Source organism: Phoxinus phoxinus (genome assembly GCF_949152265.1).
Source record: "Phoxinus phoxinus genome assembly, chromosome: 10".
NCBI classification, from domain to species: Eukaryota; Metazoa; Chordata; class Actinopteri; order Cypriniformes; family Leuciscidae; genus Phoxinus; species Phoxinus phoxinus.
Window position 1 is genome coordinate 6,733,392 of NC_136885.1, and position 19,659 is coordinate 6,753,050.

At 37.9% G+C, this 19,659-nt stretch overlaps 2 protein-coding genes across 14 annotated transcripts in view; one reads left to right on the forward strand and one right to left on the reverse strand.

Annotated features, from left to right (window-relative positions):
- Positions 1 to 19,659, reverse strand: part of celf3b (cugbp, Elav-like family member 3b) — a 50,470-nt gene that overhangs the window by 7,218 nt on the left and 23,593 nt on the right. For 3 of the 13 annotated variants that reach the window (XM_079624947.1, XM_079624948.1, XM_079624943.1), the window contains 9 exons: positions 18,094 to 18,142; positions 10,739 to 10,867; positions 10,574 to 10,653; positions 8,608 to 8,751; positions 7,368 to 7,500; positions 4,627 to 4,773; positions 4,390 to 4,455; positions 4,202 to 4,294; positions 449 to 592 (listed from right to left, as the gene is read on the reverse strand). In XM_079624947.1, coding sequence (XP_079481073.1) covers positions 449 to 592; positions 4,202 to 4,294; positions 4,390 to 4,455; positions 4,627 to 4,773; positions 7,368 to 7,500; positions 8,608 to 8,751; positions 10,574 to 10,653; positions 10,739 to 10,867; positions 18,094 to 18,142 — 985 coding nt within the window. Of the gene's footprint in view, positions 1 to 448; positions 593 to 4,201; positions 4,295 to 4,389; positions 4,456 to 4,626; positions 4,774 to 7,331; positions 7,501 to 8,607; positions 8,752 to 10,573; positions 10,654 to 10,738; positions 10,868 to 18,093; positions 18,143 to 19,659 lie in introns of all 13 variants that reach the window. The other 10 variants (XM_079624939.1, XM_079624944.1, XM_079624945.1 and 7 more) reach the window with 6 other exon arrangements.
- LOC307005124 (uncharacterized protein) lies at positions 14,706 to 17,800 on the forward strand. Its single transcript, XM_079624952.1, has 4 exons — positions 14,706 to 14,934; positions 15,366 to 15,650; positions 15,755 to 16,060; positions 16,215 to 17,800. The coding sequence occupies exons 1-4, from the start codon at positions 14,883 to 14,885 to the stop codon at positions 16,496 to 16,498; spliced, it is 927 nt and encodes a 308-aa protein (XP_079481078.1). The 5' UTR covers positions 14,706 to 14,882; the 3' UTR covers positions 16,499 to 17,800.

Sequence of the window (19,659 nt, forward strand, 5' to 3'; positions counted from 1 at the left end):
GATTGTTTCAAAGCAGCTTCACATTAATAAACAGGAAAATAACTAGGTAACACTTTATTTTACAGTGTCCTTTTTTGCATGTTACATGTAGCTAGTAATTACTATAAATTGTGCATAATTACGGTACATGCAACTAACCATAAACCAAACCCTACAAGTACATGTAGTTAATTAATAATTATCTGTACTTAAATGGATAATTACACTGTAACATGGACACTGTAAAATAAAGTGTAACCAATAACTGTCAATGTTGCAAAGCTAATCAATTATTAACACACAAATCTTATGCCGCTGTAAAGCCGAAGGCAACAGTGTCATTATTCATCTCAACTGAGTTCAGGTTTTGTTCTCATCCGATAGTACAGTCAAATAGTCGATAATATTTCTATTGTGCACCAGAGTTTGAAGGTTAGTATTACGAACACATACGTTTTCTCATTCTTACCGAAGCATTTGCTTTGATTGGTGGCTCGATCGACAAAAACTTTTGCAGAAATGACGTTACCGAATGGTAGAAACATCTGGAGCATTTCAGAGTCAGTGAACTCTTGAGGTAAATGGTAAATGAAGATGTTACACCCCTCAGGACCTGCATCACACACATTAGACTCAATGTAAGCTTTATAGACAGATATAATCATAATGAGAAACAGCTCACATGCAATGATTTATAAAATATATATATCTCTTGAAAAAACAATGATTTGCCTCCATACCCTTGAGTAAAAGAAGTGCACTTAATTGTATTGGATGTGTACTTCAAATCTTAAAAGTATATTATCTGTACTTGCAGATAATGTGACCCTGGACCATAAAACCAGTCACATGGGTCAATTTCTTTAAATTTAGATTTATACATCATCTAAAAGCTGAATAAACAAGCTTGTTATGATAGGACAATATTTGGCCGAGATACAACTATTGAAAATCTAGAATCTGAGGATGCAAAAAAATCGAAACATTTAAAGTTGTGCATGTATGTTGGCGATTGTGCTGCATTCACTCACAAAAATAAATGTTTAATAAATTTACGGTAGGAAATGTACTAAATATCTTCATGGAACATGATCTTTACTTAATATCCTAATGATTTTTGGCATAAAAGAAAAATGAATTGTGGCTATTGCCAGACGTCCCACATGTGACTGGTTTTGTGATCCAGGGTCACATATAATATTAATTAAATAAATTGGCACTTAAGTGCACTTAAAGAAAGACACTTTCATGACTATAGGTGCGTTCCATTCGACCGTAAGTGGACTGCGAAGTGGACTTGCATCTTAAGTGAGATCACAATCCGAAGGGAGAGAACATGTTCAGTTCGTAGTGCACTGCAAACGGCGTAGGGAACATCGATACATCACGTCACACGAACTGTCATTGTGCACCATAGAGTAGAGCCGTTGGAAGAGATTTAAAGTATTCGAGTATTCGTAAATATTGTTATTATACAAACTAGAGTATTTATGAATGGTTATGGTGATGAGTGTTACATTTTCATAGTCTAGGGCTATTGTGTGATTATGTAAACCAATTAAAAGTGTTGAGAAGCAGCTGAGGCGCTGTCATTTTTTTTATTTGTCTTCATTTACCTCAGGAGTGTTTACGCCGCTGCACGTGGAAAAGAAAGCGCTAGATTAAACCGCTACAATTATTAAGACCATAGATTAAGAACACGTTTAGACATCGTTCACTTCAGCTGGTATCCCGTGTGCAGGGTGTAGGGAGCAGTGGACACTGCGTAGGGACCCTGGCGAATGGAACGCACCAGATGTTTCTTAACCCACTTAAGTGCACTTTTAACATGTGCACGTTGTAATGATATCAAATTAAACGTTTTACTTCGAAGTACATTTATGTTTGGTCGTGCTTTAAAGAAGTACACTTATTTTGATGTGTTGACTAACATAGGAAAGGACATGTAAAATACTTAATTATAATTTTAACTGTAGTGTGTTATTCGATATTTAATTTAAAGTTAATATATATTATAAATGTACTAAATTACAACTTCATTAGTACAAATATATTTAAATACAAGGCATACAAGTGTCAGTAGAAAAGGCATTAAAGTATATTTTAGTTTACCATAAATGATTGTCAGTATTCTGGAGTACTTTAACCATATTTCAATTAATAGAAGTAAATATGAAATTACATTTAAATATGTACTTAATTGCTTAAAGGGTTAGTTCACCCAAAAATGAAAATAATGTCATTAATGACTCACCCTCATGTCGTTCTAAGCCCGTAAGACCTCCGTTCATCTTCGGAACACAGTTTAAGATATTTTAGATTTAGTCCGAGAGCATTCTGTCCCTCCATTGAAGCTGTATATACAGTATACTGGCCATGTCCATAAAGGTAATAAAAAGATCATCAAAGTAGTCCATGTGACATCTGTGGGTTAGTTAGAAGTTTTTGAAGCATCGAAAATACTTTTTGGTCCAAAAATAAAAGAAAATAAGACTTTATTCCGCATTGTATTCTCTCCCGGGTCTGTTGTTCAGGACTCCGCAGTGACGCTGCTGACGTAAGACGCTGATGACGTGTTATCTGGTGCGCCCGAGCTTCGTTTACAGTCTGAGGGAGACGCACGCTATATTCAAGCTATTCTACATTGTTTGCGTGGATATCATTTTTTTAATGGTGCGTAAATGTGCATGTCGCGGATGAGACACTTTTACAGCGTGCGTTTCCCTCAGTCTATAAATGAAGCTCGGGCGCACCAGATAACACGCCATCAGCGTCTTACGCCATCAGCGTAACTGTGAAGGATTGACAACAGACCCGGGAGAGAATACAATGCTGAATAAAGTCTTATTTTGTGTTATTTTTGGACCAAAAAGTATTTTCGATGCTTCAAAAACTTCTAACTAACCCACTGATGTCACATGGACTACTGTGATGATGTTTATATTAGCTTTATGGACACGGACAGTATACTGTATATACAGTTTCAATGGAGGGACAGAAAGCTCTCGGACTAAATCTAAAATATCTTAAACTGTGTTCCGAAGATGAACGGAGGTCTTACGGGCTTAGAACGACATGAGGGTGAGTCATTAATGACATTATTTTCATTTTTGGGTGAACTAACCCTTTAAGTGGGTCAAGCACTCTAAAGTCCAGGTGACTGCATTTAATATAAACTGAAACTGTGATACATTTTTATTTAATTGCAATTAACAGGCAATTTTCAGAGTCTATACTTAAGTACACTTTTAAAAAGTGCAGTTTGTAATTAAGTTTGTACAGAGTTCAAACCAATACATTCAGTTCACACTCAAGTATGTTGTTTTAAAGTGTATTTCCATTAAAAGTATGTTAAAGTGTACTTCTTTATTGGGTACAGTCTAACTTCTGAGGACGTACTACAAAAACACTGTGTCTGAAATCGAATACTTTCCTGCTATAGGGCCAGATTTACTAACAGTTTGCTCCAGCGTAAACCCTCTTTTGGGTGTTAAAAAACGACTGCCAGGATTTACTAAAGACACGCAGTGAAAAGATAGCTCTGAAAAGGCTGGGCAGGGATATTTTTGCGGCTGAACTTATTGCACACGCATTTGTAGGAGTTTCCATTTCAGAAGCAAACTTTATGAGAGGAGAGTATTTAAACGAATAACGCAAGGTGATTTACTAAAGTTTGCGCTCGTCAATTTACTGGTATTTGCGCCATTATTTAACCCCAAAAAAGCCTGTGTTAAACCAGACGCTGATTTGCGCTGCTCTTGGTAGATTGTGTTGGTCATTATGCAAATGATCCAGCGCTTTTCTGGAATTGCTCTTTCACACTAATTTGCCCTGTTTGGTAAATCTGGCCCATAATATGCAAAGAACAGAACGGCAACTGAGTAGTATGTCAGAATACATATATTGTATGTCAGAACAGTAAGCGGAAACTACCCGGATGAACTACTATTTCGATGGACACTTTACTATCCCATGAGGCCACGGGAGAGGATTTGTGGATGGCGTTGAAGCGACACAACTGATGCCGTGAGTCACATAATAATGACAAAATGGCGGATGTAGTGCGCCCGAATTTCATTCAAACTACACACATTCATACTATATAAAACGTATTTTGTAACATTCTGCGAAGTATGTTTTTAAATCAAAACAATGTACTATAAAGTATGCAATTTCGGACGCAGTGAGTATGTCCTTTTTTTTTTACAGGAAATGAAATCACCTTCTCTCTGCTGCTGGGTTTGTTGCTGGGCAACCAGGGTGGGTTGCTGTAGAAACGGCTGGCTGACCAATCCATATGCAGTCGGATAGGCTGCTGTGAAACACAGAGTTTGACACATGCTGATACAGAAACACAAAGGCTGATCTGACACAAAAGCCTGTGCATGAGAGATGCAGCTGCTCAGTCACCTGTGTAATGCTGCATGCCTGCGTACGCCTGCTGGAGCGGATCTAGCTGAAGAGCTGGACTCTGGGCTGGAGAGACCATGAGGACAAAGCATTTAGCATTTTCTGAATACATGTGTGTATGCAAAACTCACCGCCAGGATATAATTGTGGGATTGTGGGTGGTTGATATGCAGTTGCTAGAGTGTACTGACTAGTTGTAGTTAATTCAAGCCTTCCCGACGCATTAGGGATTCTCACCTTGATATGGATGAACACCATTGGTGTAGATTTCCAATGCTTGCTGTCCATTGCTGGTTGCCGGGATGTGACTATAGCCGTTCACTCCCATTGGTGGAGGCAGAGCCGACAAAGGCGTTGCCGTAATAGTGGGAGGGGTGTTTGCACCTGTAGCCAATCACAGAGCAGCGAGGAGTTTAGACTGACAAGAGCGTTAAACACTGGCCCTGTCCCAAATGAACGCATGGATCGTGGTCAGAATGAACACAGATTGACATGAAAATGTAGTAATTTCAGCGTAATTTCAGCATAAATGCATTTAATTAAATCAAATATAGTACCGTAGCCTAATCTCACCATAAAATAATTTAATTAAATACTACTTTTTTTTCGCAGTCATCTTTTTACCTTAAGACCGGGGTAAAGCAAGGAAAACTATTTACCTCAACAAGGCGACATAATGAACAACACTCGTCTCATTCGTGGAGGTGGACAGAAAAGCTCTTTGTGACAAGATGTATTGTGTTAAAATTTAAATGCAAAGGCATGAGAGTCGGCTGTTTTTGTCAATTTTAAGTTTTAATTTAAAATGTTTGCGATTTTATTATAAGTACATGGTTAAATATTTGACCACTTGCTTGAGAAACTTTATATATATAGAAGTAATGCATGGAATAATAGGCCTACGTTGTTTGAATTGTTTTTAAACGTGCATACGACCATTAATATTAAAGAGTGTATATGTGTACAAAGAGAATCGCAATGCTGACAAAACTTTTTTTTTTAAATAAAAGTTGATGCATAACTTCTGGATTTGAAATACAAATAGTGAGTATGTGTTTGTGGTACAGCCGCGGCCCGCGGATCAGTTACGCACTGCAAACGCAGCATATGTGAAAGCACTATAGAGTATGTGTGAAACGGGCGTAAGTCTGACAGAAGTTTGCAGCAGAGCTCGCCTCCGTCCATTGCAAATGGTACACACTTTTTAGGCACTCTTCTGAAACCTAAAATGACAAACTAGACAACCTGTGGTCTTGTGGACCATTGTAAGTCCACAAGTACAGCAAGTGAATATGAAGAGTGCCATTTGGCCACTGAGCTCTTTGCATGAAGACCATTGTGCTGAATGTGCACTTGTAGTGTACTTCAAATCTGTAAAAACAGCAAAACTGTTCTTGCAGATAATATAAAAGCCCACTTAAGTGCATTTAAAGAGAGTACACATTCACAACTATTTTTCTTAACACACTTAAGTAGATTTTAAATCACTAAGTTTTAATAATCTTTTGTCCTGCTTTACAGAAGTACACTCATTTTGATGACTAGATTACTGTAACTGTAATGTGTTATTCAATATTTAATTTAAAGTTATTATTGTCATGATTCCTGTCTTGTGTTCCCCTTGTGTGGACTTGTTATTTTCCTGTTCTGTGCCATGTTTTGTAGTTCTTAGTACTTGTCCTTGTTGATTAGTTCCTGATTGTTCCCAGGTGTGTCTTGTTTGCCAAGCTCCCCTTGAGTGTACAGTATATATACCCAAGTGTTTCTCATGTTCTTTGTCTGGTGTTGTCCTTTGTTGGATGTTTCGTGTGAGTCGTTTCAGTGTCTGGATTTTCCTGTGTTTGGATTATTTGGATTTTGTTCTTTGCCTGATTTCTTGTTGTGCTCTGCCTGGATTTACTTTCTGACTGTTTTGTTAATAATAAATGTCAAACTGCACCTGGATCCAATGCCCTGTCTTTACTGAAACAGCCACTGTTACAATTATATTTGATTATCATTGCAAATGTGTGGGCGAATACATTTAAATACATGATCTACAAGTTTCAAAATAAATGACATTTAAGAATATTTTAGTTTACTGTATAAATGCTTGTCAGTATTCGGCAGTACACCATTTCAATTGATAGAAGTCACACAAAGCTGTACTTAAAGGATTAGTTCACTTTCAAACATTTTTTTGCTGATAATTTACTCACCCCGATGTCATCCAAGATGTCCATGTCTTTCTCTCTTCAGTCGAAAATAAATTTAGGTTTTTGAGGAAAACATTCCAGGATTTTTCTACACAGAATGGACTTCAATGGCCACCATCTATCCCAATGTTCAGAGAAGGTTCAAATGTCCGTCTCAATGCAGCTTCAAAGTCTCTACACGATCCCAGTCGAGAAATAAGGGTCTTATCTAGCGAAGGTCACGAATTTTTTTTCAAATTTTTTTTTCCGTGACCTTTCCAGCATGATGACGTAATGCGTGGCGCGTCGCAGACCAGCACAAGACGAACAATTGTGTTTAAAAAGTATATACATTGAATTTTTTTTTTAGAAAATTACCGATTGTTTCGCTAGATAAGACCCTTTCTCGACTGGGATCGTGTAGAGACTTTGAAGCTGCATTGAGACGGACATTTGAACCTTCTTTTGAACATTGGGATAGATGGTTGCCATTGAAGTCCATTCTGTGTAGAAAAAGCCTGGAATGTTTTCCTCAAAAACCTAAATTTCTTTTCGACTGAAGAAAGAAAGACATGGACATCTTGGATGACATCGGGGTGAGTAAATTATCAGCAAACATTTTTTTGAAAGTGAACTAATCCTTTAAGTCCTTAATCAGAGGGTGAAAAGCACTCTAAAGTTAAGCTAATAACATTTTATATCAATTTAAACTATAATACATTATTTAATTGTTAATATTGTAAAGTAAGATGTTATATTGTAAAGGACCTGTAGTTCTGCCAGTGTGGTAATGGTGGTAATTACCAGAAGAGGGTGTGAGTGGGGTGAGGATGCCGTTTGCATTGAGTGCTGCCATGTGCTGCATCTGCAACCCTGCCATTGTTGCGACGGGTGACAAGTAGGCGGACTGTGCCGCCAGCGCCTGTTGCTGAACCAGCTGCGACACACAGAGGAGAGAGTTACCGCTGCACAACTTCAACATGTGGCCGAGTCTTCAGCTCACTTGCAAGCTAAATCCACAATGACTGTCATTAGCAATGGAAAGGAAATGCAAACAACAGTATAACGGAGAACAGTGTTGAGTAAAGCATACGTTAAATATTGGATAAAGGGCTTAAGCTATGAAAATTCATCATAAAAAATAAATACAATTACTGATATTTGTAAAGATAATACTCCAAAGACTAAAATAAACAAAACGCTTGAATACGTTTTGCACAGTGGACAAAAAAAGAAGTATTTTAAAACACACTCTCATTATTAGTTTATAACAATGTCTGTATATACTGTACATACAACTGTATATACAAACAGGGGAATAAACATGAACCATTTCAATAACTACTGTGTAAAATTATTATTATTGTTATTGTGGTTATGAAGGAAAAGCATATATACCTTTCAAAAATGTGGGTTGTTAAGATTTTTTTTTTAATAAGTCTGTTATACACTCACTACGTATCATTTATATGATCAAAAATACAATAAGAACAGTAATATTTCGATTTATGTAATTTATTCCTCTGATCAAAGCTGAATTTTCAGCATCATTACTCCAGTCTTCAGTGTCACATGATCCTTCAGAAATCATTCTAATATGATGATTTGCTGCTCAAGAAACATTTATTATATATCAATGTTGAAAACAGTTGAGCTGCTATTTTTGTGGAAACTGTGAAACATTTTATTTTCCAGGATTCTTTGATGAATGAAAAGCATTTATTTCAAATAGAAATCTTTTGTAACATTATAAATTAGTTTACTGTCGCTTTGGATCAAACAATACTATCTTTGCTAAACAATAATTATGAATAAATGCAAACTTCATACTAACATTTAGCTAATTCTATTATAATTATTATAATTAAGAATTCAGCTTTTATGTGCTAATCTTGCTACATGGAGAGACTACATGAAATATTTCTACTTTAAAATGTATGTCACAGGCACACCTAGTGAAGGAAAATATTTATTAACCATAAACATGGAATTAAAAAAATAATTTAATAATTTGGTGTGTGTGTGTGTGTGTGTGTTTACTCACTGCTTGTGTGTAGGCATTATATGCGTTAAAGTTGAGCGTCACTGGACTGAAGACGCCGAGCTGTGAGGCGACCTGCTGCATACGCCGAACACCTCGTTCCTTCTCTGTGTCGGCAAACTTCACCACCAGACTGGAGGAGGCGCCCTACAGACAGACAGACAGACAGACGGAAAATCAGTCAGTCAGTCAGACAGACAGACAGTCAGTCAGTCAGTCAGTCAGTCAGTCAGTCAGTCAGTCAGTCAGTCAGTCAGACAGTCAGTCAGTCAGTCAGTCAGTCAGACAGACAGACAGACAGACAGACAGACAGACACACAGTCAGTTAGACAGACAGTCAGACAGACAGAAAGACAGACAGTCAGAAAGACAGACAGTCAGACAGACAGAAAGAGTCAGACAGACAGACAGACAGACAGACAGACACACAGTCAGTCAGACAGACAGACAGACAGACAGACAGACAGACAGACACACAGTCAGTTAGACAGACAGTCAGACAGACAGAAAGACAGACAGTCAGAAAGACAGACAGTCAGACAGACAGACAGAAAGAGTCAGACAGACAGACAGACAGACAGTCAGTCAATCAGACAGACAGACAGTCAGACAGACAGACAGACAGACAGACAGACAGTCAGACAGACATACAGAAAGAGTCAGACAGACAGACAGACAGACAGTCAAACAGTCAGACAGACAGACAGACAGACAGTCAGACAGACAGACAGAAAGAGTCAGACAGACAGACAGACAGTCAGACAGTCAAACAGTCAGACAGACAGACAGACAGTCAGTCAATCAGACAGACAGTCAAACAGTCAGACAGACAGAAAGACAGACAGTCAGTCAATCAGACAGACAGTCACACAGTCAGACAGACAGACAGTCAGTCAATCAGACAGACAGTCAAACAGTCAGACAGACAGACAGACAGACAGACAGACAGACAGACAGACACTCAGTCAATCAGACAGACAGTCAGACAGACAGACAGTCAGTCAATCAGACAGATGCAGACGCGCATCCTGTCATGTACTGTAAACTGACCTGTCAATCATTTAGTCAAAGATAAAATCACTAATGCTGTAAACATAGAGAGCCCTAGGCTATTTTTATTAAAGGTTAAAAATAACAACTTAAATGAAATATAATGCGTTCTTTATTATAATAACAACTTTATAATATTTTAATGATATAAGTACAAATATATAATGTAGCCTAATATAGTGGACATATTTAACAACACTCTATAGCTAATTTTTCCAGCCTATAAATGGTCATTAAATTGCTTTCCTGATGTAAATGTAACTTATGTGACATTGGTCTAGCCTACCTGTTCGATTGACTTCTTACCGCGGTTAAAAAACACTGATTGATCCGAGGCATATACATTTCGGTAAGTTTATTTACTAATAGTAAGGAAGAGTAGAGCCGAGAAGAGTTAGAGTTGATCGGTTCACGTGCCGCTTGAACTGAGGCGCTACAGAGATCTGTCACGTCACATTTACAAGCGCCAAAGCGGTATTTATTGTTTGAATTGCGTAATAAAATTGACATAATCTGAGAGCTGATCATTTATTTTATATCAAAAGTAACCTGCTCTGTCTTGTCTGTCGTTGTCAGTGTCCTCTTTGCTTCGCGTTTTTTTTCTGCGTGAGAAAATGGATGTGTGGCGTGAGAGCGTGAGCGTGTGAAAAGGGCCAATGGTGTGAGAGTTGGCAGCCCTGTGTTTGTAGTTTTGAACTGGATCCTCCTCCAAAGCGCAATGGGTTTGTGGGCAATATTTTCTGTTATAGTGAGCAAGGATCCACACTTAGAAAATCTACCGGAAATAGTAGACCATTCTATTAGGGACTTCTGGCATACTCTTTTTAACATACTTGACTCACTTATTTTAATCTCACATACTGTTTAGGATGGATAGTATGGACACTGAGACGCAGGGAATGAGAGGAGAGACACTCACAGGCAGAGTCCGGCTCCCGTGCAGACTGTTGATAGCAGACTGGGCCTCAGAGTGACTCTGGTACTTCACAAACGCACAACCTGTGAAAACAACATAAACATAAGATTAAGTCTGTGTTTGTTAACTCACAGTCTCCCACGCATGTGCACGTGTTTGTTAACAGACCTTTGCTGGTGCCGTCAGGTCCCCTCAGCACGGTGCACTCATCGATGCTGCCGAACGGTTCAAACAACTTCTTCACGTCCTCGTCAGACTGTTGCTTTCCCAACATCCCCACAAACAGCTTCCGGTCCTCTGAAAAGAGGGAGAGAGGGAGAAATGGTCATGATCAGTTATTCAACATCATGGACCTGACTTAATTAAACTCCAGGTTTTTGTGAAGAAGTGCATCAGTTTAGTCAACAAAGCCACAGTCCCGTCAGCCTCCAGCAGAGGGCCGGATGAGCCGACTGTAATATGAACTGTGTGTGTGGGTGTGTTGTGTTTTTCTGCATTTACATTCTAAAAGCATTGATAGGGTCAGATTAACAGATCTTTTATTATCTGCTGAAACATCCTTTTAGATTGTTGGTGATATTCAATGTAGTCTATTTTACTCACAGACCTGTAATTACACATTCAACATGTACATCTGCTCTCCACTCTTCAAAATAAACGTTCCACAAACAGCCATGGAAACTTTCCATCGCACAACACTGAAAAATACTGCATCAACTATAATATGGCAATTTATCAAAGAATTATGAATCATTTACTGCCATTGTGAAAATAACATGTAATCAAAAATACTGTCAATTTATGTCTGAGTTTTTAGTTTAAATTGAGTTGGACTCTTAGCTTACATTCACACTGTCAGTCCAACAGGCTTGTGCACAATTCAGAATTCAATTGATGTCAAAACCAGGATCTAGAATTACAATTTGAATTTAAGGAAGCAGAATTGCAATTCAATCAAAATTCAAAGAAATTCATATACATATTTGAAGTGAAGTGTTTAACAATGAAGCTTTACAGTTTATGTCAGATATTATGCACTTTGTGTTATTGTATTACTTTGAAATGAAAATAACATTGGAACACAACTAATTAAACAACATTGAGGGGGTCATTTATTTCAAGAATTTGATCATTATCTACACTATTTTAGAACAAAATGTATGCAGGGTTGAGGAGGGACTAGTTACATGTAATGAAATTATGTTATTCAATTAAAATGAAGGTAATTGTATTTAGTTGTATTACTGAGGTAAAATGTGTAATTAAATTAGTTACTAATCAAATTAAAAGGAAATTGCTTTGCTTTGATAAAGTAATCCAAACCACATGGGTAACTTATAAAAGTAAGCAATTACATTTCCAAAGTAACCTTCTGAATGTATGTGAGATTCAACACATTCTTTCTGTTGTGTGACTGTGTGGAATCTCTTTGAATTGCCATGAATTTAATTCCACTTCCTGTCATTCAAATTCAACTTCCTGTGGGGCGGAGTCGATTCAATTCAAATTCCAATTCATGAATTGAATGGAGGCCAATTCGGAAATTCTGAATTTTGCACAAGCCTGTCCACATCCGATTATTTGTGTATCCGATTGGAATCTGATCTAAAATTATTGACCGTCAACACAGTGTATCGCAACTGTTCAGATCTGTTTTTGTGTGTCCCGTGCCGCTCTTTTGTTTGCCATAATATGTGCATACCGCAACATGGAAGTGTTTGCAATAGAGATGTTGTCTTATTTACAATATGAAAATGTGTAGCCTCTGCGCTGGACTACTGTATCTTCTGAGGCAGCGGCAGAACCGTAGGAGGCTTGTCTAATTTATATTGTCATTTTCTGCTCGTCCGGCAGTTTGCAACAACACAACCTTGTTTCTGTCGCGACATTCTCTGTTTCCTATAACAACGTCTGACGTTTATGTTTAACGTTAGAAAGTCACATAAACCATGCGAAATCCGATCCTAGCGCTGAAACGGACTGAAACGAGTTTCCAGAAATGCGATTTGAATAGAATTTCAAACCACATATTAATGTAGCTTTAAATTGATTTGTATTTTATTTTATTTTTTTAGTGTTGCCATTCACACTTGCTAAATCTGATCGGATTTCAATCGGATATGTACAAAAAACGGATTTGGACCAGAGGTGGGTAGAGTATCCAAAAACTGTCCTCAAGTAAAAGTACAAGTACTTATAGAAATATTAACTCAAAGTAAAAGCAAAAGTAATAATATTAATAGTTACTTGAGTAAGAGTAAAAAGTATCCATTGAAAAAAACTACTCAAGTAGCTAGTTACTACTTCGGATCATATATAGGCCTATGTATGCATGTATGTATAACATGATATTATTTAGGTATTTTTAATTTAAATTACTATTATTAATTATTATTACAAAACCGAACAAATTATTCAAACTGATTTGCTAACCGATTTAGACAGTTCTGCCAAAGTCGACGAAGTTTGACGAAGTCTTTGAACAGAATCGACTCAAAAGAGTGATTCATTTGTGAATTGAGCATCGCTCATGCCCCAGAAAAAAAGATACAGCGCGCTTGGAATAAACTACGCAATTAACAACATGTATTGCATTAAAATAAAGTAACGAGAGGAACATCGCCCAACATAACAAAGTAAAAGTAATTTTTTTTCATTAGAAATGTACTCGAGTTAAAGTAAAAGTACCCACATTTAAATCTACTCTTATAAGTAAAAATTTTCCTAAAAAATACTCAAGTAAATGTAACTAAGTAAATGTACTTCGTTACTACCCACCTCTGATTTGCACTGACAGTCTGAACGAGGCTTTAGTTGGTTTGTCATTATGGCCTGATTTTTCCCTTTCTGTTTCCTTGGTTTTCACATTTGCATTCGTTTCTATGGTTATTTATTATTGGATTTATCTGCCACACCTGATTCTTGTTGTCCTCCCTTTGATTATCCGTGTCGTTTGATGTCGTTGTTTAATGGTTGTTCTTTTGCTGCGTGTTTGTATTCTGATTTCTAGAGAGTTTATATTGATTTAAGTGTTTATTATAATTAACTGCAGTGTTTAGATCCAGCCTCTTTTCATCCTTGCCTCAACCACTGCTGACAGAAGATCGGACATTAGAAAGTGTTTCTAGCAGCAGTTCAGATCCTCCTCCTCTCACAGGGATCGTTCCCTCGAGGACTTTTTAACCTGTGTGTGTTTTTCCAGCCAGGACTCAACTCGCAGACGAAAGCGCTACATCAGCACTACATCATTTGGATTTAATTGTCATTTTAGAAAATGATAAATAAATGTGTATCCATCAGGGTGATTTGCATCAAAATTAAGGATTATATCTGTCAAATAAAAAATAGAGTCTGGTTAGTGTCAAACAATAAATGTTTAAACGGCTTGCCATAGCTTTCTGATGGGACAGGGCCTTCCTCTCTTTGGATGTGTGCCTAACTGCTGGAGTTTGTCAACATCCCTACGTTATTCCCTACTCTTGCATAGGCATTATCTTTAATGATATAAAGATTGCTGGATAAAGAGAACACTTATTATTGATACTATTATCAGAAGATCGATCTTCAGGAGGAAAGCTAAGCGTCTGAATTTTAATACCAAGTTCAATCTGGCCATCAGTTACTGTCAGAGAGTGAAATACAGAAGTGTGGAGCCACTAACATGAATATGCATCAAAAATAGCATCAAAATAGAGCTTTGCATTTTTTATACATTGATTCTGACGGAAAAAATAATCCATTCAGCTCTACAAACTTTCTTTGTCACTTGTGTGTGTGTGTCTTCTGTCAGATATGGTTGTTTTAACCTCATCAACTTCAGATCATCATGCTAAGAGAAAAATGCAGGTATACCAAATATGTAATCTTTTTACTTAAAAACAGTAGATTTAGTAGAATCAGTGTTGGATTTTATACATCTGTAGTTTAAAACCTTAAAACCTTAATTATCAGCCCACAATTGTGATAATCATATGTGTGATATAAATCAATGTACAGTATGTTGATGCTGAGCAGCATGACTGACATATAACAATACTTGCTTATGTGTTGTCATGTTTAAGTTTTGTTCATATGTTTTGAAATGAATGTCTTTTATTTTGAAAGTATTCTTAGTCCACACGTAACTCACGTAACTGACGTTCCTTCCTGTAAACTTCCTGTTTCCTGGTTTGTTTTGACATGCCGGCTGATCCCTCTCTAATTGTTGTTTATTTTGAAAGTTTTATGTCATTCATTTAAATAAATAAACTGCACTTGGTTACACGCCGCAACTCAGTCTGGGTGGAAGATCCTGTTTCAGCGGATTGCCACGATGATGTATACTCTGCAACTGGCTGTCATTTTTATGGTTGGAAAGTTAAATGGTATGTTGGTGTGTTCAAGTCATCTCGTAAAGATCGTATTTACGAGTTGAACGCACATGAACGCCACCACAATATCGTAAATGCGAGTGGGAAGCTCGGGATTAAGTTTGCAGTGGCTTCATAAATTAATTAAAAACATAAAAAAGCAAAGCACACATGATGCACATTAACATAAACACGACTTCCCAGCTCGTAAGTACGAACGTCCCAGGAGGATTTGAACGCACACCAGTCGTCACACACACACACACACACACACACACACACACACACACACACACACACACACACACACACACACACACACACACACACACACACACACACACACACACACACACACACACACACACACACACACACACACACACAATGCACGCACACACAAACAGAGATCATTAAAACGGTCTCTTCTCTGTTCTTTGTTTCAGAAGCATTCTCCCAGGCTGTTAAATCTGATTTCGTGCTACTAAAAGCCCCATATACATTCCCCGGTAACGCCAGCCTCTGTGAGACAGCTGAATGGAGGAAGAGCTTCCCCATTGTTTTTATTGCTAAATACCAAAACCCGATCTTCCGGATTGAAGAAGGTTTTCGAGAAGAATTCACATGGAAAGAAAACCACCTGCTTCTCAACTCAGCCAAATACACTGACCGGGGGCGCTATGAGTTTGTCTGTAATGGGGTTGAAAAATCACTTAAACTGGATGTTTTGTGTAAGTATTCACTGTGTCTGATTCCTATAAAAGAGTTACTTGATGTGTGAGCAGCATCAGCACATGATCAGTGACTGATTTTGATAAAAAATATTCCCTTATAGATGCAATAAATAAGCATGCAGCAGAGATGGACAACATCACCCTCGACTGTCACGCAGACAATGCCAATGATGTGACCTGGCTGCATAACAATGAAAGAGTTTTGCAATATAAGAAAGACGGATCCATAAACCCTGGCAAAGGCTACGAGGGTAGAGTGTCTCTGGAGAAGAACTGCTTCAAAACCGGTGATATCTCTTTGACCATCACTGGAGTTCGCAAGACAGATGCCGGGATATACCGTTGCTTTGTGGATGATGGAACGACTAAAGGAGACCCACACACCTATGATCTGTCACATGTGAACGGTAAGACTGGGAAAGGCAATTCCAATCTCATTTTTTGCATCATATGGTCAGACATTACATTTATTACTTGTCAACTTTGGCATAATAACAATCTGGTGAATTTTGCACCTTATTTTCACTCTAAAAAAAGCTATCTGCTCTTTGATTCACACAGAGAAACGCTCCAGTCCAGGAAACCAAACAGACTCCAACTTCAATGAAGCACTATCTCTCATTATTTATAAGTGTCTCACCATAGTTTTTGTCATTATCACATGCATCCTTATGTTAGTCATTGTGATACCTAAGCTGAATTGTCAATCCACATCACCTACAGCAACTTATCATGTGCCGATGAGTAACGGTGTGTTGTTGTCACCCAGTCAGTCAATGGTCAATCATCCTGTTCAGGAGAGCGACACCACAGAAAATAAGCCTTCCAACACCACGCCTTTTTAATCTGGCAGAACGAGGCCTGTAAAGACACATGACGCCTGTTTCACAGCGCCTGCTCAAGCAAAGTAGGGCTGCAACAAGGAATCGATAAAATCGATAAAAATCGATTATTAAAATAGTTGGCAACGAATTTCATTATCGATTCGTTGTGTCGCGCGACACGGAGATGTAAAAAAAAATTGTGCGTATATTCTGTGCTATTGTTAAGCCCCACAAAAGGGACAAAAACATTATAAAGCATCATAAAGTTGTCGTGCACTATATTATGAGTGTTCTGAAGCCATTAACGTTATATAGTATAATGTGAGATAGAAATTAACATTTAAGTAATTAAATTCAAGATCACGTAGCCTACACTTTTCCCTCCGCTCAGTCATTCTCCATCCAGCATCAAGCAGCGCGTTGCGTTCGGTTACGAGTCAACACGATGAACAACTCTCTCCAAGATGATTCAATGTTACTATAATTATACTTGATCTGTAGATAAAGGTCTATGGTTTTGCATTAAACAACTTTATCTTGCTGGACTTTATTGCTGCATCATGTTACTTATTACCGGGTTTCTCTCACAACACTGGAGTCAGAGAGAGCACTATAATTGTTCTGTTTTTGAATAGAGGGTTGGGAATGAATGCTTTTTTTTATTTATTTTTATCCGATTAATCGAAAAAATAATCGACAGATTAATCGATTATTAAAATAATCGTTAGTTGCACTTGCAGCCCTAAAGCAAAGCAACAGCATTAATACAACACCAGACTCGTGTTGACCTTTGTGGAAGAAATTTAACATGTTCTATATGTTTGCATTTTCTTATTCATAGAATCTTAGAAACATGATGGTTAAGGTACTAAAATGCACAAGGATTGCATGTGGAGTCCCATATGTGTATGATCTTGTATTCGTGACTTGACAAAAATAATGTGTGGCTGATGTGTATGACTGAGACAGAGGGCCTCCACTCAAGGTAACTAACAAAGTGTTAGTTATGGCTAAGACATTTTAATTTAGCCTAGAGAGTTAACCTTGGGGGAGTCACAACTATAAAGAAGGAAGGATACCCTCCATGTCTCCCAGCTGGCCTGGGAACGCCTCAGTGTCCCCCCGGAAGAGCTGGAGGAAGTGTCTGTGGAGAGGGAAGTCTGGGCAACTCTGCTTAGACTGCTGCCCTCGTGACCTGGCCCCGGATAAGCGGAAGAAGATGTATGCATGTATGGATACATATGTATGTATGCCCTCCTCTGCAGCCACTCTGTATGTCTGTATGATTGGTGACCTTTCCTTGCAAGGGAATAAATAATCTTTAAAGACAATTGGTACATGTTTGTCTCTTATTCAGTATAAGAAAACTGGGTAACACTTTATATTACGACCCGCAAACAACTGCGTAAGTAAACCGAAATTACGGTGTACGCGTTTCTGTAATTATAGTGTACTTCCATGTAGGTATAAGGGAACAATATGTTAAGTTTTGGGTCAATCAAATAAATTCAGCCTTGGTGAGCAGAAGAGCCTTTTTTAAACAATACAAATAAATAAAAAAGTCTTACTGACCACAGACTTCAAATAAGCCAACATGTGAATAACAAATGATCTACCTCCTTTCCCCTCACTGTCTGCAGGCTTCACTTGAATGGGCCGATTCATCTGAAAAACAGAAACAATCACATGTTAATGGATAAAATGTCTAAATGATTCAAATAACATATTTACACCTTCTATATATGCAGCATACCTGGCTATTCTATACCCATACACAGCATTTTATAGCAGTGTTTTACCCATAGTTGCTTTGCTTTAGAAAGTGAATTTCCTTTACAGACACAAACCTTAATGATGTGGTTACAATTAAGTAATAAGACAGATCATGAGTACCTGCAGACTCACTCATAAACACAATCATTTGCTGCTTGTCATCTCCTGGCGTATCACTTCACCTTGCGGAAAGAGTCACTAACATAAAGACTAACATAAAGACAACTGGAGTGATACAGACAGTGAAAAGCCGCAGTGCTTTTGGTCTGTCTATCAGCACTTTCTTGCAATGCTGCTCGACCAATCAGATCCCAGGAACGGAACTTATTGTTGCATAAAAAAAGCTATTAAAAAGTTATTAAACACCATTATTGTCCAAATGACAGAGTTCACTTATATGTTGACCCTATAACGGGGCATGTTGTCACACTACACTATGAGGGGGATGACAATGCAAACAAGCTGGAGAAAAATATAATACTGATTGGAAAAAAAGTAAGTACGAAAATACTGAAAGGTAAATATATCTTATTTGTAACAATTGTCCTGTAATGAAACGAGGAAAATGTTAAACACGTGACCTCTGCAGAGTTACTGGATCATGCGTGTCCTGTAAGCTCATCATATAATGACCCTCACACCTGCAAATCAAATAATCAAATCGGTTTCCTCATAGTAAAAGCAGTTTATTCAGCTCCATTGACTCACGTTACACGTTTTTAAGATAACCTTGATGACTGCTGCACCATTCCCCCCCCATGCCAGTTTATTTTGGTATCACTGATTTAAGACAACACAGAACATGCGATCTGTGGCTGCTCACTTTACACGTCATGGACAGGATCGACATCAAACAGACTTTATGCTGATTTCCATATGCTCTTCAATACATTTGTGTGTGTATATATATATATATCATGTAACCTTTTGACACTGCTGTCTCTGCACTTAAACTAATGTGCACAGGATTGAAGAGAGATCAGCTTTAGAATGATGGCCATCTGATCAGGATTACAGAGACACGCTGGATTACACTGAAGAGTGTGTGTGTGTGTGTGTGTGTGTGTGTGTGTGTGTGTGTGTGTGTGAAAGAGAGAATGTGTGAAATCCGGTGTTTGGAATCAGTGTTGCTGAGTGGTTTAAAATGCGTTGCCATGGCGTCGTGTTCTACAGTGTTCTGTGGTGTTCTATGATGTTGCTTAATGGCTCAAGACAAAACCACCAGGAGCACACAGGAAGACATAAAGAACAGCAAAATATAAAAAGAAAGAACCTGTTTGTATCTTGACATGAACAAAGTGTAATAGATGAAAGTAAACACAGTGCTGTTCGTCATGCAGAGGAGGCCAAGCACCCATTAAAATCAAACAAAGTATAAAATGAACGGCTGTATTAATTGGTTGAAATTG

What these genes read in the sequence shown, in the direction of transcription:
- LOC307005124 (XM_079624952.1), top strand. Translation starts at nt 14,883, where the DNA reads ATGATGTATACTCTGCAACTGGCTGTCATTTTTATGGTTGGAAAGTTA. An exon ending in ACTTAAACTGGATGTTTTGT is followed by an intron (nt 15,651 to 15,754) that starts GTAAGTATTCAC and finishes ATTCCCTTATAG; the next exon opens with ATGCAATAAATAAGCATGCA. An exon ending in TGATCTGTCACATGTGAACG is followed by an intron (nt 16,061 to 16,214) that starts GTAAGACTGGGA and finishes TGATTCACACAG; the next exon opens with AGAAACGCTCCAGTCCAGGA.